Below are 25,057 nucleotides of genomic sequence, written 5' to 3' on the forward strand. Positions count from 1 at the left end.
GGAGAGAGCCAAAGCATAAGAGACTGTTAAAAACTGAGAACAAACTGAGGGTTGATGGGGGGTGGGAGGGAGGGGAGGGTGGGTGATGGGTATTGAGGAGGGCACCTTTTGGGATGAGCACTGGTTGTTGTATGGAAACCAATTTGACAATAAATTTCATATATTGAAAAAAAAAAAAAAAAAAAGAAACGTAGTTTATTTGTTTTCCCTCCCCTGATTCGGGGCTGATCTTGTGACTTGCTTTGAAACCAGCAGAATGTGACAGAAATGAGGCTATGCCTGTTTCAAGATGAGATGCTTTTACCATCTTGGAGCCCTGAGAACCTTTGTAAAGGAGTCTGGTTAACTCTGCTGAAGAGACACTGTGGAGAGAGAGAGATGACTGGCCAGCCATCCTTCAGGTAAGCTGCCAAACAAGTAAATGGGCCACCTGAATTTTGACCCCCAGTATAGTCTCTATATGACTAGAGCTACATATGATAACAGGCCAAAGAACCACTGAGCTAAGCCATCCCTGATTTCCTGATCTATAGTGTCATAAACATTAAAATGGTTGTTTCAAGACACTAATCAGGAATTGACACACGTTTCCTTAAAGAATCAGATAGTAAATATTTTAGGCCTGCAGGCCACCTGGTATCTACCTCAACTATTCAATTCAATTCTGCTCAACTGCCATGGCAGTATAAAAGCAGCCACTGTAGACAAAATGTAAATGAAAGTGCAAGCCTGTGCTCCATTAAATTTTATTTTTAATTTTATTAAAAATGCTTAAGTTTATTTATTTTGAGAGAGAGAAAGAGAGCAAGTGGGGGAGTGGCAGAGAGAGGGAGAGGGAGGGAGAGAGAGAGAGAGAGAGAGAGAGAGAGATACAGACAGAGACAGAGAGAGACAGAGAGAGAGAGGTAGAAAGAGAATCCCAAGCAGGCTCTGCACTGTCAGCATGGAGTCTGAGGCAGGGCTTGAACTCACCAACAGTGAGATAGGACCTGAGCTGGAATCAAGAGTCCGGACGCTTTACCGACCGAGCCACCCAGGTGCCCTCCTATATTGAATTTTTAGCATAGCCTGTCACACAAGAATAACAGAAATGGAAGGCAACTTTCTTTGAGGGATGGCCTTAGTGTAGTTCCTCTCTGGTGTGAAGATGACCTCATCTAGTCCATCTCCTCTCTGAGATGCAACAAATGTTTAAACTCAACCTTAAATATGATTGGGGTTCACTGCAAGTGTTAAGATTTATTCATAATATGTGTCTACTCCACAGGAGCAGGAGTTTACTCAGCAACCAATCCTTACCATAAACACGTTTACTGAATTTTAGAGAATCTGCCTTTTTTAAGAACACAAATGAGTGGCATAGACAGTACAAATGTGGAATCCATAAAACCTACTCTCACCATGGGTTATGCAGGTGCTAATTATAACTAAGTTATTATAATAAATTATAATAGTCAGGAAACCTAAAATATTCTCTAATTTTTAAAGATCCTCTACAGAAATATATACTTAAGAAAACAAAAGGCTATAGTATAGCAAGTTCTAATTTTCCAAGTAGGAAAACAGTTCATCAAGACTCTTCAGCTTTTAGGAAGGCACACACAACATCTCTAATCATTTCCATGAGCTGTCAACTGGTCAAGCTGCACTCTGAAAGTGTTCCCTTTTCTGTTCTGGCTACCTACAAATAGTTCAAATATTAGATGGCTGTACTGACAGCATAACAGAAAGTTATTAAGAGGATTATTTAGAGGCATATTAAAATTTCAACCTATTTTTCCGATTATTTTATTTTATTTTATTTTTATTTATTTTTTTTTAACGTTTATTTATTTTTGAGACAGAGAGAGACAGAGCATGAATGGGGAGGGTCAGAGAGAGGGAGACAAAGAATCTGAAACAGGCTCCAGGCTTCGAGCTGTCAGCACAGAGCCCGACGCGGGGCTCGAACTCACGGACTGCGAGATCATGACCTGAGCTGAAGTCGGCCGCTCAACCGACTGAGCCACCCAGGTGCCCCCGATAATTTTAAAAATATACATTACAAATACTACAAGGCTTTGCTCTCCAGTAATCACATTACTTTAAAATTCTTAATGTGGCAGTAACCATTACCTTTAAGAGTTTACTAAAATGGAAAAACCAGTTCTTCCAAAAAAAAAAAGTAACTATTAAATAATTAAAAAAAAAAACCCACCATAATCACTAGACTTTTTATTGGAGTCCAAAATTTTTATTCATGGTACAGTGATCAATTCACTGTACTATTAAGAAAACAAATCTCACTGGTTTTCTATTTTTCTTGTGTAATTTCCTGAAGCCCAAGATGATAATGGTAAATCACATAACTGACCAGCCACTGTGATAACCAACACTTAAGATGAGTTGGCACGCACCTGAATTCAACCACGATCTTCTTCTGGGGAAGACCAGAGAATAGCTCACTGTTTAACCCATATTTTGAGCCATCTTTGATTACTTGTTGTAGTACTGTCTGAAAAGTAAAAGGTATGAGATTTAATGACAGAAAAAAACTGCAATTTTTAAAAATTAGGTAATTACTTTGTTTACTGGTAATGAAGTAGACATTACTTATTTGCTCATTCTAATTTACGGAACTGAGCATTTTACAGCATTGTCAGCCCCTCCTCCAGTTAAAGATGCGTCAGAATAGTAATAATAAGAATTAACATCTATGGGGGCTCTGTGCCCTTTTATACATCATCACATCTATCTATTCTTACATGAACCAATGATATAGATATCTTACAGATAAAGAAACTGAAGTTTAGAGAGGTTAAGTAACTGCCAAAAGTCCCACAGCAGATAGTAACAGCAAAACCAGGAGCATCTAATATTTACTTAATGCATACTATGTGTATACACTGTTCTAAGCATTTTCTATGCATTAACTCATTTAATCCTTACAACAACCCTAAGAGAGAAGTATTATTTTTATAAATAAGGAAAGAGAAGCACAGAGAACCTTCCCAAGGTCATACTGCTATTAAGTCATGTAGCAAAACCTTTTTCACTCCAGAACTAATGTATTAACTACTGCATGCTGCTGCTACTCTTGTAATACTAACGATCACATGAACAGTAGAAAACACAAAACTGTAATTCAAATGCCTACTGGCTACACAAGTAAAAAACAAGGAAATCTCATAGAAAAAACCAAAACATATTCCATTTTTAGAAATGAACACAGAAAGATTATACAGTTCACAAAATTCACACTTCCTTTTCTGCTAATGGCGTGATGCATTTATTTATGCATTCATTTTTTAGTCTAGGGGTTTGAATTTACTATGATAGGCTTCTCTTTACTCTTACATTGGTTTTGCTTCATGAACTGTATTCTGAGTCCTAAATATGTAGTTTATGATGTGAAGAATTTTACTATCATTAAGAGTTGGTTAAAATGGTCACTTAATGGAAAAGGCAAAGAAAGTAGCAGGAGGCAGCAAAACAATATTTTTAAGAAGCATCTACAAAGTGCTAGGTTTAAGTCCAGATGCTTTTAGGCTATCCTTAGCCTCACAAAATCATAAAATGGGCAACATTTCCCATTTAGTAGATGAAAAACTAAGATTCAGAAACAGTATGTATTTGCACAAGGACAGAGAGAAAATATTATTCCTTTCACTCACAAAATATAGGACACAGAGAGTAAGGATGAATATACAGAGACATTAAGGAGAATAGTGTGTGTCATACACTAGGGGCCCATTATATGTTAATTACTCTAAGACTATGGCTGCCAAAACTGCAAGTGGGGGAGTTAAATACTAGTGAGGGGAGGAATTCATAGTCAGATTATTCTAAAGTTAACATCTACCCATTCATTTCACTTTCCATCCCTCTATGTATAATGGATGACAGACTCCACAAAAGGCAATCACAGTAAGTTAAACTCTCCTTTAACAAATGACCCTCAGTTCATTAACATCTCTGGCACAAACAAAAAAGCAGCTTTAGTAAAGGACTATCTTACCTGCCCCACTTCCAAACCTTCCATTGACAATCTGATCAATGTGCTACCTACAGCTTCCTTCTCGACTATTTTATTCCAAGTGCTCTCAAAATCAAAATTTGAAATGCCAAACCTAATTGAATGCTTAAATTCTCTAATGTATTACCTTTATGAGCACACTTTTTGTAAACTAAAAAATTAAACAAGATAAGGCAAAAGTCTAGAGTTCCTTTTGATCATCTGGCCTAACCCACCACCTTCCCCAAGGTGACCACTTTTCAAACATCACCTTAGCTAATAACTACTCTTCTCCTTGCAACCATCCTCTGTCCTTGGTTGTAACATTACTTTCTACTGACTTTTGCTTCCCAGTTTCCTTTGCAGGCTCCTCTTACACTGCCTGTCCCTCCGCTCCCCAGCCTGTGCTCCTTTCTTGCTTCTAGCTCCTTACTTTATACTTCTCCTAGGTATAAAGTCCTAAGACTTCAACCACTACTTACCTAATAATAAAATCTCTCCTGTGCCACAGACTGGTATGTCCAACTCCAAGAATGGACATCTAAGGCACTTCAAATGGAATATACTCCTCCTCCTTCTGCCTTCTCCACTTCTATGAACTATACCCCCTCACTCAGCTAACCAAGTCAGAGGTGTAGGAGTTCCTAAAGTTTACCCTTTTCCCACAACCTTCATAATCAATCATCTATTAACTACCAAACCTTGTACATGCTATCTCCTAAGTATCATTACAGTTATCCCCTGTGGCCTGGTTTATATCTTCATCATCCGTCAGCTATACCACTACAAAAACAACCAAAACAAAACAGTAATACACAACTACATCCTTATATAACATATATATTTAATTAAGTGTATGTTCTATTTAAATCTTGCAATAATTCCCTAACATTTAAAATATTTTATCAATTTCTGGTTTGACTTTTACTTTATGTGCATATTACCTTTACTTTTTTAAACATTTTGAGAAACCTGATTTGTTAAAAGGAATGTTATAATATCCATAAAAGTCACAAGTTAGAATTGTTCCTAAAAAAAAAATTTTTTTTTATTAAGTAGGCTTCACCCCTAGCATGGAGCTCAACATGGGGCTTGAACTCATAACCTTGAGATCAAGATCTGAGCTGATATCAAGAGTCAGACGCTTAACCATTTGAGCCACCCAGGTGCCCCTAGAAATGTTAGGCTTTTATAATTTTTGCAAGAAGTATATAATATCAAAATAAACTAACTCTTATTAGTGTAATACCGAAAATTATCAAATGTACCACCTGTGATACATATAACACACCATGGAAAATAATGACACAGGAAAAAGCTGAAACTCTTCTGCTGGGCATATAAGGCCCTCCACATTGTATAATTTCCTATCCTCCCCCGTGCCATCCTATGTGCAAACCATATGCTATCACTCCAGTGAGTGACAGTGCCAGACAATACCATGTTCTCGACTGTCTGTACTCTGGCCCAGACTATCTCTTCGGCCTGGAAGGCCTGCCCTTGCATCTCCCAGATACAGTCTTGTTTTTTTGTTTGTTTGTTTTAAGTAATCTTTACACCCAGTGTGGGGCTCAAATCCTTGAGATTAAGAGTTGCATGCTCTACCAAATGAGCCAGCCAGGAGCCCCGGATACAGTTTCATCTTTATCCTAATTCAAGATTGCTTCTTCTCTCAAGACAGTCTTATGTGGGCACCTAGGTGGATCAGTCAGGTTAAGTGTCAAATTTCAGCTCAGGTCATGATCTCATGGCTCATGAGTTTGAACCTCGCGTTGGGTTCTACACTGACAGCTCCAAAGCTCCTGCTTTGGATTCTGCATCACCCTCTCCCTTTGCCCCTCCCCCTGCACACACCTGTGTCTCTCTCAATAATAAACATCAAAAAAAATTAATAAAAGAAGACAGACTTATGTGTACCCTTCTTTACACTGGACTGCAACTTATACATGCCTCCATTATATTATTCATCACATCATCATACCCACTACACATTACACCATAACACTATTTTTTTATGCTTTTCTTTTAGATCATAAACTCTTTGAGGGCAGGACCCTCAGGACCTCGCAAATAATAAGCAGAAAGTTTATTAAACTAGTGGGAACTCAAAGTTTTTAACTACAGAATGTCAGTGAGCTAGTAAAGTTTCATGATATTCCAACAGATGAATAAACTAGAGGCCCATCTATTCATCAATGGGTACATTAAAATGTCAAATGTTAAAATGTAAGATGCTCTTAGAATGATTTCTAAGGAAGCTACTACTATTTGTCTAGTTAATTCTTTGGTCAATAGTTGGAAAGTGCTTAATCATTCCTCCCATGTGTTCAGCCTATTGATACTACATGTGATTTGAATGCATCTACTGCTTTTTGGCATAAGCTCAATTAGTAAAATAATAAGCAGAATTAGAGCCACTTAATTAGTATCTCTTTTTCTGTCTTTTTTTCTTAAGTTTTAGTAGAGCATGCAAAGTTGAATTTGGCAAATAAAAAATACATGTGTACATGTGAACCAAAAATGATGTTATCCATTGTGTACTTTTAAGGCACACCTAAAAAACAAGACTTTGTTTGCCTTTTTCCTATTTAGTTAAACTCATATTTTCTTTTTTTCTCCCCCTAAACTATTATTCTAAATTACTCTTCATAAATTACTCTTGAAAGTCATATGTAAGCTACTGACAGGTGGAAGCTTGGTACCAAAGTGACAGCTCTTCACAATGTATGTATTGGTCAAATCATTTTATAGCTTTGAAAAATTTATCATCTAGTCCCCATGATTTGGTACTTCCTACTGCCTTGAATTTCACATTTTAGTCTCCTCCCTTTGAGGATGATTTATATGAAGACATTATATTGCCACTGTTAGTGATCCAAACGTAAGCTAACATTCAATCATTCCTGGTGCTGCCAGTGTTAATAATTCAATTGTACTGCATGAACAGATACGTTTTTATGCAAGGCTAAGCTTGTACATGTGTAAGCAATGACAAATTCGTAATTCTCTGCTTGAGAAGTAAGTTTTGGACACAGGTCATTGGCTACATGTCAATCTTGATAACATTAATATGCAAAAAAATGTATTAATAATGGTCCCAAAGGGTTGAATTTTTTTCTTGATGTGATCTGAAAAATTCATTACATATGCAAATGACTATTGTTTAAGGCCTGAAAATAATGGAGCCAGATGTAGAAGAAATTAGGCTTTGAACAAACAAGAAATATCATTAAAGAAAAACTGTAACATAACACAGGCACATTCAGTACCCCTTTTTCTTACTAGTTTAGGAAGTATGGTTACTGTAACACCAAGCAGGGCAACTGTAAGCAGTCTGCTTGTTCCTTTAACAAAAATCACTCTGCGATCCAGATCCTCAAGGCTGTAATGTTGGGAGGATTTCCAGGTGAAAAGCCCTGGATCTCAAAAGCCCTGGATATTATCCTTCTGTTGTCAACTGAGAAGGATTTGGGAATAAGCAAGCTAGTGTGCATCCTTAAATCACAGAAAAACTAATAGCTTATTCATTATAATATAATAAAGCATTAAAATTCATGGCCATTGAAATGTTAAATTATTAATATATGCCTTGCCTGATATATAAACCATATCTCTTTCAGTTAAGCTGGTTGCAAAGGCAAACTCCATCTAACAGCACAGTTTCCCATCTGAGGGAAAACAAAAGAAGTAAGATAACAGCTGCCTATGAAGCAGCCTGAAGTCTGATGGGCACTTTGGTGAACTGCACTGTTTCCATAAAAACTGAGACTGATGGGGCACCTGGGTAGCTCAGTTGGTTAAGCATCTGACTTCGGCTCAGGTCATGACTTTGTGGTTTGTGAGTTCAAGTCCCACATCAGGCTTGGCTGTCAGCACAGAGCCTGCTTCAGATCCTCTGTCCCCCTCTCTTTCTCTCTCGCTCTCTCTGCCCCTCCTCCGCTTGCTCTATCAAAAAATAAATAAATTTTAAAAAATTGAGACTGCAACTGGAAGAAAGAGTTACTTATTTAGAAATGGTAAATTAGACTCAATGGTTACTAAATTGACATGAAATGTTATCAAGAGACCAACAGATTATAGACACATTTTAACAAGCTCAAATTTTCTCCTGTCCTTGTGAATGATTTTGGTTAACTAATTTACCTTGAAGTAGGAGTGAAAAAAAGATAAAAGAAAAAAGTTCAAAGATCTAGAGACAAGCATGAAACACTAACTCTCCTTCAGAAGGATTACAGGGCTGATGGGCAAATGCCAATAAACTATATAACCTTGGTGAGAAATTATACTATTAGAAATTTTGGTTTTATAATTATTTTCAATTCAGGACTGCAGCACTGACTAAGTCTGACCAACTCAATACTGGCGTACATATTTTTTAAAACAACAGACCAAAGCATGCATTATGATAAACTTTAAAGTTAAATTGAGACGAAACTCTACACAAAAGATCTCACACCGTGCCTATCCAGGATTACTTATCCTCCATAAGCATACATGAGACCCAATTCCTTTATGTCATTTCCCCAACTCCTCCAGGCCTACCTCAGTATTCTGATCCTTCTTAGGCTTATTGTATCAATCCACCTTGTTTGTTGTTCTTTTGTTTTGTTTTTTAGAGGTGGGGAGGGGCAGAGGGAGAAAGAGAATCCTAAGCAGGCTCCACGCCCAGCGACCCACTTTGAGATCATGACCTGAACCTAAGTCAAGAGTCAGAGCTTAACTGACTGAGCCACCCAGTCACCTCTACTTTTTTGTTTTAGTATTTGTTTTATTAAAAGAATAAGCTGTCTCATGGTTTCTTCTATATAAATCTTATGCGTCCAACAGATTACAGGCTACCAGAGAGCCAAAATCAGCAGTACTTTTCGTGTATTCCATACAGAGTCCGTTAACTCATTCAACAATAGTTATCTCACACATACTGCATGCAAGGCATTTTGCTAGGAACTGGGGATCCAATAGTGAGAAAAACAGATGCTATAAGCCCTGATGGAAATTAGAGTTTAAAGGGCAAGAGGCATTAATCAAATAAAAAGAATATAAACCAGCAACTAGGATAACTTCTATAAAGGAGAGCTATCCAGTGCTAGTAGAGCACATATATGAAGAAGACAGAAACGCCCAACCCAGGAAATACCAAGAGCTGAAGGATAAGCAGGAGTTAACTTGGGGTGGCACTCCAGGGAGGGTTATCAGAATGTGCAAAGTTTTGAGGCAAGAGGAGACGAAGTTTAAGAACTGAAGGAAAATCACATAGCTAAATCAGAGAGTAAAGGTGCATAGCTGGAATAGAACCCATTCTTACCTTTGTTAATAGTTCTCTGTTTATTTTGAAATTTACAGTCCCTTGACCAGTGCTGATTTCACTTACCACTGTATCACATTTTAGCTGAAAAGATAAAAATCAAGTAAACTAGGTATGTTATAAAATAGACATATTGAAATTTGTAATTTTTATTTTTAAATTTTTATTTATTTACTTATTTATTTATTTTTAAGTAGGCTTCATGCCCAATGTGGAGCCCAACAAGGGACTTGAACTCACAACCCCGGAGCTAAGATCAAGAGTTGGACATTCAACAACTGAGTCACCCAAGCACCCTGAGATTTGTAGTTTTAATACTATCAAATTGGAGTCCAAAGGCAGCCAAGTGCATCATATGTCCCAGTCATTGTATCTGGACCTGGGCCTTAGCCAATCTGTTTACTTTTATCACTCTATTTGGGTAAACAACATTTTCTTTGTTTCTGGACTAGAACACTATTCTTTATTCAGAATCTCTTCCTCTTTCCCATTCCCTCACCTCAAATTCTCCCAGCATCACTTTATGCCCACCTTATGTGCCTTGACATGTAGTGAACTCTTTATCTCCCCTACCCTGTGTAGAGATTACTTCAAAAAAAAAAAAAAAAAAAGTAAAAATTTTTCTGTCCTACCTTGCACAAGAGCCACAGAACATGCCATTCTGTCAGGCCCTACGCTGAAGCGCTTGTATCAACACATGAAATAGAAATCATTTAAACCTTTTGTCCTCATTGAATATACCTTAGGATTTTAACCTATTAGATTTAAAAGCACCTGATAATACCCATGAACCTTGAGGAGATACCTGTTATCACTGAAGAGGCACTAGTCTTTAGTTTTAAGAACTCACAGTTGATGGGGGAAGAGACTAAGTATTGTAATTAGCACAATTCTACTCCTGGTGTACTTCCTGATAAAAATCTGGGTTGATTTTCTGATTAAATACTTGCTCAGCTACCAAAGCTCTTTGATTATACTCCATCTTTATGCATCTTTTTCTATGATGGTGACTTTCATTGTTCCAATCATTCAGTGTGCCCAGATGCCTCTGTCTCACATGTAATAACTCTATTTAAAAAACCCTGTTTTTGATGGTATTACACTAAAAAGATTTGGTCATTCTCTACAATCCTTTCAACTCCTCTTTTAGATACCAAACCCATCAGAGAAATTAGAAATGAAAGACGTTTATTAAATCATCTAGCCACTTCTCTGCAATCATGATTCTATTTACATCTAATCATTTCTTCTCATATTTTAATGCTCATCTTCTCTGAAAATAATTTTAAAAATTACAACCCACTGCTCTAATTTATCAAGCGTGTTCTCTTAAATTCAGAAGTCCGTCCAGCTTCAATCTGTAAATTTAATTAACACTTCACTCCTCCTGTAAGTAGTTAATCAAAAAATTGAACAATGTCAGCTGAAGAAGAATGCTTTTTAACTAATTTGAAAAATCATCTTAACCTTACTGTACACAGCTAAAATGAATTTAAATTGTATTTTCCAAGTGCTTTGAACAAAAAAAACCTATTAAATCATTATTATGGCTGAGATAGCTTGCAGAGTTTTTTCTTCTTTAAAAAAATAATAAGATTATAATGTCAAAAAAAGATAATAGTGCTAAAGTACCTTCTCTGCCAGTCTCGTGGCTTGAACTTGAACATCTGGTCTTGAATGGTCATTGTTGTTTCCCAATAGAGAATCCACAGAAAGCTGAAAATCAGCTACTTCTCTAAAGACAGAAATTGAAAAAGGAAAAAGCTATTATATCTTAAAAACATTACTAATATAAAAACAACAAAAAAGACCAGCCACTATGGGTTCTCCACATTGATACAATTTTATGAAAGGATTATGCTTTCAAAATATAAAGCAAAGAAATCAGAAATATCACCTTATATTTATTTAGAACTTTATCTTCTAAAATTCTTCCTCTTCTATTACCTAATCGTAGTTTTACAATCTGAGATAGGTAGCTCAAAGTGTAATGAAATTTTAATTGATATACAAACATCTACATATTTACCCATGCTGGAACATCTGATATTTAATAAGGAACTAGAGAATGAAACTCTATGGGCAGAATAAGTGGATAAAACTACTGTCTAGTCCATTGTCATCGAGACAAAAGAATATATTTTAGAGGGGCATAAATGAACTTTGTTATCATTCTTGAAACTCAGGGACATGCCTAAAAAACCCTGTGTGGTAGCTGTTTCACATTACATTAAACAACTGGTCAACAAAAACCACTAAGAATTTTCTCAAGCCTGGTTTGTGGGATTGAGCCCCACTTTGGGCTTGCGCTGACAGCATGGAGGCTGCTTGGGATTCTCTCTCCTCTCTCTCTGCCTCTTCCCCCAGTTATGTGTCCACATGCACATTCTCTCCTAAAATCAACAACAACAACAACAACAACAACAACAACAACAACAAAAAGCATTTTCTTGAGCCATTTCTGTGCTGGGCATGGAGCCTGCTTAAGATTCTCTCTTCTTTTCCCTTGGTCCCTCCCCAACTCATATTCTCATTCTCCCCCCTCACCCAAAACCCCAGGAAACAAAAAAACTAGAAGAGTTTTCTTGAGCCTTAATACATTATCCAGCAACCTAGTACGGATTATACTTACCAACCCAAACTCATCCACTAAACATTTCAGCTGTAACTGCAGACCCAAGTTCATCTATTAACCAGTCTCTGTGTGATCTTAAGCATTTTGCTTAACTTCTCTTGTACCCTAGTAAAACGGTGATGATAATGGTACCTATTTCACATTGTGCTGAGAAATTAAGTCCTGAGTAAATAATACTAATCTTAGTTCTGATGTTAAATAAAAATGTTAAACAGTCCTGAGTCCTGAGCCCTGAGGACATGACAATTCAATTTCTTAAAGACTAACTTTAATTGGGGAAATTTACATAAGGTTTGAATGTATTTATTCTTACCAAAGGACTTTGATAGTTTACCACATATTAGCACCAATAATGTGGGAAATTGAAGAAATTAGTTTAACAAGATGGGAATAATACATGAACACGCAAAGATTTTTTAAAAGGTTAAATAAAAAGTAGTAAGAAAAATTACGGTATTAAGTGAAATTATACAGATGTGAATATACCAAAGATTAAAATTTTGACATATAGCTAGGATACTTTACATGAGGTGTAATAGGACTATATAGGTAGAATCGCTCTCAAGCATCCAGGAAACACAAAGAGGTCACGTGATCTTCTATAGTTTAAAAAAATTATGAATAAGAAGCATCTATAATTTTATCTGGACATGAATGATAAAATAATGAAATTTAATTAAAAAATTTTATTATCTTAGAGGGGCCAAGATGGAGGAATAAACTAGAAATTTTATTTTGCATCTCTCCTCCCTGAATTACAGCCAAGATCAACACTAAACCATCCTGCACACCTAGAAAACTGATTTGAGGATTAACACAATAATCTGCACAACCTGAACCACAGAACTTGGCAGGTACCCAGTGCGGAGAGGTGAACTAGGGGAGAGAAGCCGTGGAGGGCCAGGAGCTGTTCTTGCTTGCGGAGAGAGGATGGAGATGTGCAGAGAGTATGGGAAAGCATCTCACCCCCCCACACCCCGAAAACGGCTGGAGAAAAAAGAAAGAGTATGCAAAGGACTGAACAAAAAAAGGGAGAAAGGAGAAAAGAGAGGGTTTAAATTCCATTAAGACTCTATAAACAGGGGGAGTGCAGAGTCTGAAACTCTGCAGCTTGATACCTGGTGGTGGTCTGGTGGGAAGGGCGAATCCCCGGGAGCAGAAAGGTGCAAGGGGTCTTCAGGACACATGGGAAGAGGCGGTTCCCCTGCTGGGAGGACATTTGGGAGCGAGGGTGAGGCCATCCAACAAACAAAGGTCCCAGCGGACCCTGGAGAACATTTGCTGGTGCTGGAACAACGACGTTACGTGGGAAGCCTGGTACCAGATGTGTGCTGTGATCTACCATAACCCCTGAAACACTGCTACTACACGAACATGGGAACTTCTTCTGGGGCAGACTGGCACCCAGCCACAGTCTCTGGGCATCAGCAGCAGCATGGTCCCATGAACACTCCTTGGGGTGGGCGGGCACCATGCCACTGCTCAGTGAGACTCTCCTCCAGAGAGTCATAAAGGGTCAATCTGCAGTCCCTCAGAAGTGAGGGGCTGGCAAACACAGCCGCATCTGAGACAAAACTCAGGAGGGAGGTGCTGGCTGGCAACCTGACGGCTTGGTCACAAACAGTGTAAAAGCAGGGAGTGGATGGAAGCAGGAGACAAAGGAGGAGCGCCTGACTGCTGGTTGGGGAGAACAGAATTCCATTACTAGAGACTGGGTACCTGGGTGACGCCATTTTCACTCCTCCCACACATGAGCATACACACCTACATGTGCCGCAAAAATCCACCCCAGTAGGCTAAACTGTGCCATCTAGTGGAGAATGGAGCCGTTACACTAAGCCCCCCCCCCCCCCCAACTGGGCCAACCTCGCTCTTAAGGAACACCAGAAGACTGCTTCCTTAGTTTATGGACTATAAAATGCTTCATAGTTTGACTTCTAGGAGAAACTGATGTAATTTCAATCATATTTCAGTCTGTTTGCTGGTCTATCATTTCCATTTTTTTCTTTCTTTTAAAAAATTTTTAAAATGTTTTATTTATTTTTGAGACAGAGAGAGAGAGAGCATGAGCAGGGGAGGGGCAGAGAGAGAGGGAGACACAGAATCCAAAGCAGGCTCCAGGCTCCGAGCTCTCAGCACAGAACCCGACGCAGGGCTCGAACCCACAAACCACGAGATCATGACCTGAGCCGAAGTCAGATGCCCAACCGACTGAGCCACCCAGACACCCCTCTTTTTTTATTCTTGAATACAGAAAGAGAATATCTATTTTTATTTTCCATTTTTATTAAAAATATTTTTAATTTTTTTCTACTATATTTTTAACTTTTCTTGTAAATTTTCCAAATTCTACTTTACTTCCATCATTTTATTTTGTTTCATTGTATTCATTTTTTTCAAGTTTTCAAACGTTTTCCTTTTTTTCTTTTCTGTTCCTTTTTTCTCTAACATATCAAGCTCCTTTCAACAACCAGACCAAAACACACCTACGACCTAACATCATTTATTTGATTCTTCTGTGTGTTGTTTCCAATTTTTTAATTTTAATTATTTTTTTACCTTACTAATTCCTTTATTTCCTTCAAAATGACAAAATGAAGGAATTCACCCCAAAATTCACCCCAATGAAGGAAGAAAGGACAGCCAAGGACTTAATTAACACAGATATAAGCAACATGTCTCAACAAGACGTTAGAATCCCGATAATAGGAATGCTAGCTGGGGTTGAAAACAGATTAGAATCCCTTTCTGCGGAGATAAAAGAAGTAAAACTAGTCAGGACGAAATAAAAAATGTTATAACTGAGCTGCAATCTCGAATAGATGTCACAGCAGCAAGGATGGATGAACCAGAGCAGCGAATCAGCGATATAGAGGACAAACTTATGGAGAAGAATGAAGCAGTACAAAAGAGGGAGACTAAGGGAAAAGGGCACGATTTAAGAATTAGAGAAATCACGTGACTCATTAAAAAGAAACAACATCAGAATCATAGGGGTCCCAGATGATGAAGAGAGAGAAAAAGGGGTAGAAGGGTTATGTGAGCAAATCATGCCTGAAAGCTTTCCTAACCTGGGGAAAGACACAGACATCAAAATCCAGGAAGCACAGAAGACTCCCAATAGATTCAACAAAAACTGACCATCAACAAGGCATATCATAGTCAAATTCACAAAATACTCAGGCAAGGAAAGAAATCATGAAGGCAGCAAGGGGAAAAAAGTCCTTAACCTACAAGGGAAGACAGATCAGGTTTGCAGCAGACCTATCCACAGAAACTTGGCAGGCCAGAAAGGAGTGGAAGGATGTATGCAATGTACTGAATCAGAAAAATATGCAGCCAATAATTCTTTATCCAGCAAGGCTGTCATTCAAAATAAGGAGAGATAAAAAGCTTCTCAGACAAACAAAAACCAAAGGAGTTTGTGACCACTAAACCAGCCCTGCATGAAATTTTAAGGGGGACTCTCTGAGGGGAGAAAAGACGAGGGGAAGAAAAAAAAAAGACCAAAAGCAACAAAGACTAGAAAGGACCAGAGACCACCACCAGAAACTCCAACTCTACAAGCAACATAGTGACAATAAATTCGTATCTCTCAGTACTCACTCTAAATGTGAATGGACTAAATGTCCCAATCAAAAGACCAAGGGTAACAGAATGGACAAGAAAACAAGATGCATTTATATGCTGTTTACAAGAGACCTACTTTAGACCTAAAGACATCTTCAGATTGAAAGTAAGAAGATGGAGAACCATTTATCATGCTAATCGTCAACAAAAGAAAGCCAAAGTAGCCATACTTATATCAGACAATCTAGATTTTAAAATAAAGACTGTAACAAGAGATGAAGGGCATTATATCATAATTAAGGGGTCTATCCACCAAGAACTAACAATTGCAAATATTTATGCTCCAAATGTGAAAACACCCAAATATATAAATAAATTAATCACAAACATAAAGAAACTTAATATCATATCAATATCATAATAAGGGACTTCAACATCCCACTTACAACAATGGATAGTTCATCTAAACAGAAAAATCAACAAGGAAACAATAGCTTTGAATGACACACTGGACCTGATAGACTTAACAGATACATTCAGAACATTTCATCCTAAAGCAGCAGAATACACATTCTTCTTCAGTTCACATGGAACACTCTCCAGAATAGACCACATACCGGGACACAAATCAGCCCTCAACAAGTACAAAAAGATCGAGATTATACCGTGCATATTTTCAGACCACAAACTATGAAACTTGAAATCAACCACAAGATAAAATGTGGAAAGATAACAAAACTTGGAGAGTAAAGACCATCTTACTAAAGAATGAATGGGACAAACAAGAAGTTAAAGAGGAAATTAAAAAGTACATGGAAGCCCATGAAAATGATAACCACAGTCCCAAACCTCTGGGATGCAGCAAAGGTTGTCATGAGAGGGAAGTATATAGCAATCCAGGCCTTCCTCAAAAAGGAAGAAAGGCCTCAGATATACAACCTAACCATACACCTTAAGGAGCTGGAAAAAGAACAGCAAATAAAACCCAAACCAGCAGAAGAAAGGAAATAATAAAGATTAGAGCAGAAATCAATGCTATTGAAACCAAAAAGCAGAACAGATCAATGAAACCAGAAGCTGGTTCTTTGAAAGAATTAACAAAATTGATAAACTCCTAGCCAGTTTGATCAAAAAGAAAAAGGAAAGGACCCAAATAAATAAAATCAGAATAAAAGAGGAGAGATCACAACACAGCAGAAATGCAAACAATAAGAAAATAGGGGCGCCTGGGTGGCGCAGTCGGTTAAGCGTCCAACTTCAGCCAGGTCACGATCTCGCGGTCCGTGAGCTCGAGCCCCGCGTCAGGCTCTGGGCTGATGGCTCACAGCCTGAAGCCTGTTTCCGATTCTGTGTCTCCCTCTCTCTCTGCCCCTCCCCCGTTCATGCTCTGTCTCTCTCTGTCCCAAAAATAAATAAACGTTGAAAAAAGAAAATATTACGAGCAATTATATGCCAATAAAATGGTCAATCTGGAAGAAATGGATAAATTCCTAGAAACATATACACTACCAAAACTGAAACAGGAAGAAATAGAAAATTTGAACAGGCCCATAACCAGTAAGGAAATTGAAATAGTAATCAAAAATCTCCTCCAAAACAACAGTCCTGGGCCAGATGGCTTTCCACGGGAATTCTACTAAACATTTAAAGAAGAGTTAACACCTACTCTCTTGAAGCTGTTTCAAAAAATAGAAATGGAAGGAAAACTTCCAAACTCATTCTATGAGGCCAGCATTACCTTGATCCCCAAACCAAAGACCCCATTAAAAAGAAGAACTACAGACCAATTTCCCTGATGAACATGGATGCAAAAATCCTGAACAAGATACTAGCCAACCGGATCCAACAACACATTAAAAAAATTATTCATCACGACCAAGTAGGATTTATACCTGGGATGCAGGGCTGGTTCAATATCCACAAAACAATCAATGTGAGATATCACATCAATAAAAGAAAGGACAAGAACCACATGATCCTCTCAATAGATGCAGAGAAAGCATTTGACAAAATACAACATCCTTTCTTGATAAAAACCCTTAAGAAAGTAGGGATAAAAGAATCATATCTCGAGATCATAAAAGCCATATATGAAAGACCCAACACTAATGTCATCCTCAATGGGGAAAAACTGAGAGCTTCCCCCTAAGGTCAGGTACAAGACAAGGACATCCACTCTCACCACTGTTATTCAACATGGTATTGAAAGTCTTAGCCTCAGCAATCAGACAACATAAAGTAATAAGAGGCATCCAAATAGGTGAGGAGGTCGTCAAACTTTCAGTCTTCGCAGATGACATGATCCTCTATATGGAAAACCCAAAAGTTCCACCAAAAAACTGCTAGAACTGATCCATGAATTCAGCAAAGTCTCAGGATATAAAAATCAATGCACAGAAATCAGTTCCATTCTTATACACCCACAATGAAACAACAGAGAGGGAAATCAAGGAATTGATCCCATTTACAATTGCACCAAAAACTATAAAATACCTAGAAATAAACCTAACCAAAGAGGTGAAAATGTATACACTGAAAACTACAGAAAGCTTACGAAAGAAATTGTAGCAGACACACAAAAATGGAAACATTTCCATGCTCCTGGATAGGAAGAACAAATATTGTTAAAATGTCAATACTATCCAAAGCAATCTACATATTCAATGCAATCCTTGTCAAAATAACACCAGCATTCTTCACAGAGCTACAACAAATAATCCTAAAATTTGTATGGAGCCAGAAAAGACCCCAAATAGCCAAAGCAATCTTGAAAAAGAAAACCAAAGCTGAAGGAATCACAATTCCAGACTTCAAAGTGTATTACAAAGCTGTAATCATTAAGACAGTATGGCACAAAAAATATACCCTCAGATCAATGGAACAGAAAAAATGGACCCACAAAGGTATGGCCAACTGATTTTTGACAAAGCAGGAAAGTATATCCAATGAAATAAAGACAGTCTCTTCAGCAAGTGGTGCTGGGAAAACTGGACAGTGACATGCAGAAGAATGAACCTGGACCACTTTCTTACACCATACACAAAAATAAACTCAAAATGGATTAAAGACCTCAATGTAAGACAGGAAGCCATCAAAATCCTCAAGGAGAAATCAGGCAAAAACCTCTTTGACCTTGGCCACACCAACTTCTTACTTACCATGTCTCTGGAGGCAAGCAAAACAACAGGAAAAATGAACTATTGGGACCTCATCAAAATAAAAAAACTTCTGCACAGTGAAGGAAACAATCAACAAAACTAAAAGGCAACTGACAGAATGGGAGAAGATATTTGCAAATGACATATCAGGTAAAGGGTTAGTATCCAAAATCTATAAAGAACTCATCAAACTCACCCCAAAGACAAATAATGGGCAAAAGACATGAATAGACACTTCTCAAAAGAAGACATCCAGATGGCCAACCGACACATGAAAAAAATGCTCAACATCATTCATCATCAGGGAAATACAAGTCAAAACCACAATGAGATATCACCTTACACCTGTCAGAATGGCTGACATTAACAACTCAGGGAACAACAGATGTTGGCAAGGATGTGGAGAAAGAGGATCTCTTTTGCACTGCTGGTGGGAATGCAAGCTGGTGCAGCCACTCTGGAAAACAGTATGGAGGTTCCTCAAAAAACTAAAAATAGAACTACCCTATGACCCAGCAATTGCACTACTAGGCATTTATCCATGGGATACAGGTGTGCTGTTTTGAAAGGGTACATGAACCCCAATGTTTATAGCAGCACTATCAACAACAGCCAAAGTATGGAAAGAGTCCATGTGTCCATTGATGGATGAATGGATAAAGAAGATGTGGTGTGTGTGTGTATATATATGTGTATACACACATATATATATATACACACACATACATATAATGGATGACACACACAATGGATGACAATCAAAAAGAATGAGATCTTGCCATTTGCAACTACGTGGATGTAGCGTATTATAAGGGTATTATGAGGGTATTATGCTAAGTGAAATTAGTCAGAGAAAGACAGATATCATATGACTTCACTCATATAAGGACTATAAGATACAAAACACATGAACATAAGGGAAGGGAAGCAAAAATAATATAAAAACAGGGAGGGGGACGTGAGACTCTTAAATATAGAGAACAGAGGGTTGCTGGAGGGGTTAAGGGAAGGGGGCTAAATAGGTAAGGGGCATTAAGGAATCTACTACTCCTGAAATTACTGCTGCAGTATATGGTAACTAACTATTGACTAAATAAGTAAGTAAATAAATATATAAATTTATATTAACTGAGAAAATATTTTTATTATCTCAATAGAAACACAAATATTTCCCATTTGTTCAGTGGTAGAGGGACAAAGAAAATCATCATTTTAGTCTATTAACAATAATTCACACTAGGAATATTTCAAACATGACTTCTGAAATTATATGAAGGGCTATTTGCCAGCAAGGAAGGCCCAAAAGAGAAATAAATGCTTCAGCGGTGTGTATGTGTGGGGAATGGGGAGTGGATCAACCAGAATTGACTTACTTCCCTGTTTTCCTTTTAGGGAACTTTTAGTTATATATCTACAAGGAAGGTTTCCTTTGTCTATTTAAAGAGGTATGTATTGAATGTGAATTATGTAAAAAGTCAGAACCGAAAGCAATCTAAATGTCCATCAACAGGGAGCATTAGAGTATTATGTAGCCACTGTTGAAAGTGACATTTACCAAAAAAGAATGATGTCAAGGAAAAAGGGTTCAAAAATCATACATACAGAAGTTTTATAGCTATGTTTTTTCAAAAGTTGTAAGACACAAGGTACTTAGGTGTTTCAGTCGGTTAAGCATCCAACTTCGACTCAGGTCATGATCTGACCATTCGTGAGATTGAGCCCTGCATTGGGGTCTGCGCTGACAGTCCAGAGCCTGAAGCCTGCTTCATATTCTGTGTATCCCTCTCTCTCTTTCCCACCTTGTTCACTCTCTCTCTCTCAAAAATAAACATTAAAAAAAAATAATAAAAATAAAAGTTATAAGACACATTCAAAGAGAAATATGAAAACTACATCAACTTGTTAACATATTGGGGGTTTTTCCTTCTTATTCTTCTGTATTTTTCTGAATTTCCTTAAGATTATCTCTTTTGGTTTTGTGATAGAAAAATTAATGTAGCTATCAAAAAAATCCATTGTGAAGAAGGAAAGTGGGTACAGGTACAGGGTAAACACAAATGGCTATGTGCCAATGACGGTGGTGATGGCACAGAGGGGTTCTAGAAACTATTCCCCTACTTTTATATTGTTTATAATTAAAAAAAAAAAAGGTTTTAAAAAGAAATAGCTACCTTTCCACTATTTCTGAGGAATTGCTGTTATGCTATTAGAGTGCAATTCACTGGCTTGAGTGTTACTGGCTGGTAACAAAGTCATTAATCCTGTGTATTACGATCAGTATTAAACAGAAATTCCACCACAGTTGAATATATAATTGAGAGAATTAGGAGACCTAAAGAAATTGATTCATAAGGTATTAAGTAAACCATACTGATAACAACAACAAAAAGGACTTAAGCCTCCTGACACTTAACAGCATTTTAGTACCGTAAAGGATACTTAAGTTTGTGATGGCAAAGCAGTAGAGATTCTTTTTATTTAAAATAAATTTAATATGCAGAACTTTAGACTTGTAGCCTAAAAAAATTTTGAAATCCCCCCTAATATTGATTTTGTATAAACCAAAGATATAATAAGTATAGCATCATTAAAGTAGAGCTACCTAAAGGAGCTTCAGGCAGGTAAAGAAAATCGTATTCAAAAGATGGGCCAAGATTGCTCATCTTATTAAAGGTCTTTGAAACATAAAATAAAAACAGATATTTTTATTATGCAAAATGCCATTTACAGATTTTATGAAATAGGTAACTGGCTTGGAATATTATATTAATTGATGTGTAATTATGAGATCCCCTTGTCAGTCCTTGCCTTTGTTCTTAGAACTTAATATAAAGCAAGTTGCAGCAGGCCACTTTAAAGATTCTTTCAACAAGGCCACATGTAGCCTTTCTCTTCCTCTTCCATTTATCTCTTTGTCCTATTCTGAGAACAATAATATTTATCCTACCCTATCTTAAAATCTTGACAAAGTTAAGTGGACAAAATATTAGGACATAATGATACTGATAATTCTATCTTTACATCTTTCCAAAGCTTAGGGCTTAAATGCTTACTATGTAGATAATTTCTTATCATTATTAATTGACCAAAAGGGTATTTTGGCTAGATTTTGTAGCCAAATGGTAAATAAACATCATTTAGAAGAACCAAACTCACAAAGAGATAGATACTTTCCTGTATCCAAGAAAGCAACTACAGGTTGGTTATATGTAACCAATAGTTCTCTATCACTGGGAGTCCTCAAATGGAAACAAACAAGAAAACCCAAAACCCACAAAAAACCTAGCAGGTAAACATAGTACAACAGTATTCAAGCATCTAGGTACATAATCTCAAAAATACCTTCAAAATCGCTGAAATTCTTTTAAAATTTTTATTATTACGTTTCTTTATTTTTGAGAAGCAGAGGAAGACAGAGCACAAGAAGGGAGGGGCAGAGAGAGAGGGAGACACAGAATCCGAAGCAGGCTCCAGGCTCTGAGCCATCAGCCCAGAGCATGACATGGGGCTTGAACCCACGAACCGTGAAATCATGACCTGAGCCAAAGTTGGACACTCAACCAACTGAACCACCCAGGCGTCCCAAAACCCTGAAATTCTAACCACAATCTTAGTTCTTTTATTTGCTGTCACAGAATTAAATTTTGACCTTGTTCCTAATTTTTCTTAAAGATTTTGACATAATTGTAATTAACAGCATAAACATCAAACAACATGAGACTTCTAATTTAATATACCACATCAGAGTAGGTACAATACAGATTTTATTATTTAAATCAATGGAATAATAGGTTACATCATATTCCATGGTTAATTTCAAGGTCTATTCTATAAATTGAAGAATAACTTTTTTTTTTGTATATTGACAAAGTCAGCAACATTTTAAATTGTTAAAAATATACTTAACTCTTTTCTGGAAATTGGAACTGCAGATATTGACTTGATCAAATTTTCTGGTGGAAGATCCAAAAGTCTGGAAAGCTAATGTTAAAGACAAAAACAAAAACAAAAAGAACAGAGAAAGATGGTTATTAGATTTGTACCATATTCAGTGGAATACTGCTTATCAATAAAAAGAATATTCAGATACTTGACAACTTAAATGAGTCTCAAATGCACTATGCTAAGTGACAAAACCAGACTTAAAAGGCTAGATGGTGTATGATTTACTTACTTGACATTCTGGAAAATCCAAAACTGTAAGAATGATGAACGGATAGATCAGTGGTTGCCAGGGATTGAGGTTTAAAGTAGCAAAAGAAACTGTTCACCAAAAAGGATAAATTTTGTATTTGTAAATTTAAAAATAAATGGTATTGGTGTACCTGGATAGCTCAGTTGGTTAAGTGTCCGACTTTGGCTCAAGTCATGATCTTGCGGTTTGTGAATTTGAGTCCCACATCGGGCTCACTGCTATTGATGGAGGAGCATGGGGCAAGCTGAGGGCAAAATACAGGCTGGCAGACCCCTCCTCCCCCAGGTGGAATATGTGTGATATTCCTCGGACACTCCTGGCTACCCAAGAACTAAGGAAAGAGGTTTAAGTGCTTGCCATGGTAATGTGGGAAACTAAGGCAAATGAAACATTATATTCCCTTACTGCATACAACCCACTGAGAAGTCATTGAAACTGGCAGAGTGACTTCCCTCTAGGAGCTCAGCTGCCTCGATGATGACCCTTTGCTAGGGACAAAACAGAACCTTAGCTTAACATTATCCCAACCTCCAGAATCCTGTTAAGTCAGCTTCCTTTATCTCAACTGCCCCAAGATATATGCTGACAATCACAGTCCAGTTTATGGCCCCCTGATATGCATCAAGGTCCTGGAAACCTTGCTTCCAAAATACCTTAGAGACTTACTCTATCCCTGACCCCCTCCCGACCTGAAGGTATATAATGAGTTACCCCTCACAACCCCAGTGCAGCTCTTCCTGCCCATGGGTCCTGTCCCTACGCTTTAATAAAATCACCTTTTTGCACCAAAGACATCTTCAAGAATTCTTTCTTGGCCATCAGCTCCAGGCTCCCCACCATCATCCCAAACTTCATCATTATCAGCACAGTGTCTGCTTCAGATCCTCTGTCCCCCTCTCTCTGCCCTTCCTGCATTTCCTCTCTCACAAAAATTATTAAACTTTTTAAAAATAATAAATAAATGGTATTTTATTATTTATTTTTTTAATGTTTGTTTACTTTTGAGAGAAAGACTGAGCAGGGACGAGCAGAGAAGGAGGGAGACAGAGAATAGGAAGCAGGCTCCAGGCTCTGAGATGTCGGCTTAGCGCCTGATGTCGGGCTCGAACCCACAAACCGTGAGATCATGACCTGAGCTGAAGTCAGATGCTTAACCGACTGAGCCACCCAGGTGCCCCTAGATTTTCTATCTTAAGTACAACTAAAGTCTGCTGGCTAAACAAAAAACAAAAAACTTAGTTACAAAGGTGAATTTTAAAGGATTTCATCTGACAAATAAGTTGTGAACTTAGGTAATACAATGTTTACATTTAAATGAAAAACACAAAAAACTTTGTTTCCAGTAAAAAAGAATCTAACTACACAGTACAGTACTACCTGGCAACAAACTTTTCCTAAAAGTAAATTCTAAGACCAAGTTATAGTCACATGAAGATATAAATACCGAAATAGAAAATACCTTCAATAGCAGTTTTACAGAGGCACAAAAACATTATTATAGAATGTAAATTAAAAAGCCAAAATAAAGAGATTGAGGGAAAAGGAGAAATATGGGGAATCACTGTTTACAATGGGCACAGAGTTTCAGTTTTACAAATGAAGAGTTCTGGAAAAGGTTGATGGTTATGGTTGCACAACGGTGTGAATGTACTTAATGCCACTGGACTGCACATTTAAAAATACTTAAAATGGTAAATTTTATATTGTATAGATTTTCCCATAATTAAAAACAAAACAAAAAACCTAAAGAAAGACCCTGGGATGAAGTAGTGGAAGGAAGCCTTCTTTACATAATCTCCCACGTCCCACCCATTATCAAAATAAAATGAAAAGGATGGAAGAATGGAGAGGAGAAAGAAAGGATGGTAGCTAATAAAAAGGGTAGATTGTTGGTTCTCCAGCAACAAATATACAGGATAGGCACTGCCCAAAGTTAGAAACTTCAAAAGTGACAGCCAAGAAAAGAAACAGCAGATTTTGAAGAGGAATGAAGCAGCCTTGTTTGGCAAGGCTCCTAACTTGAATTAACAATTCTCATTAATACCTCAATCTGAAGAGAAAAAAAATAAATTCATTATTTTATTTGACATATCATTTATATGACCAGAGGAAGATGCTACAGAGCTGTGGGAGAGAATGAGTAAAACAGAGAAGTGAATTCCAGTACTTTTCAGAAGTGAAGATTCTAGAGCAGCACACT

The 25,057-nt window shown here is 37.4% G+C and overlaps 1 protein-coding gene across 7 annotated transcripts in view; it reads right to left on the bottom strand.

The window, feature by feature from the left end:
* The window catches only part of RARS2 (arginyl-tRNA synthetase 2, mitochondrial), an 82,342-nt gene that overhangs the window by 45,230 nt on the left and 12,055 nt on the right, over positions 1 to 25,057 (bottom strand). For 4 of the 7 annotated variants that reach the window (XM_045498989.1, XM_045498988.1, XM_045498991.1 and 1 more), the window contains exons 1-5: positions 22,570 to 22,643; positions 13,053 to 13,141; positions 10,932 to 11,034; positions 9,300 to 9,383; positions 2,397 to 2,494 (exon numbers count right to left, since the gene is read on the bottom strand). Coding sequence is in view for 2 of the 7 variants with exons in the window: in XM_045498992.1 (XP_045354948.1) it covers positions 2,397 to 2,494; positions 9,300 to 9,383; positions 10,932 to 11,034; positions 22,570 to 22,643 (359 nt within the window). In the remaining 5 variants the exon portion in view is untranslated. Of the gene's footprint in view, positions 1 to 2,396; positions 2,495 to 9,299; positions 9,384 to 10,931; positions 11,035 to 13,052; positions 13,142 to 22,569; positions 22,644 to 25,057 lie in introns of those variants that run through there. The other 3 variants (XM_045498992.1, XM_045498993.1, XM_045498994.1) reach the window with 2 other exon arrangements.

Source organism: Leopardus geoffroyi, chromosome B2 (assembly GCF_018350155.1).
Source record: "Leopardus geoffroyi isolate Oge1 chromosome B2, O.geoffroyi_Oge1_pat1.0, whole genome shotgun sequence".
NCBI classification, from domain to species: Eukaryota; Metazoa; Chordata; class Mammalia; order Carnivora; family Felidae; genus Leopardus; species Leopardus geoffroyi.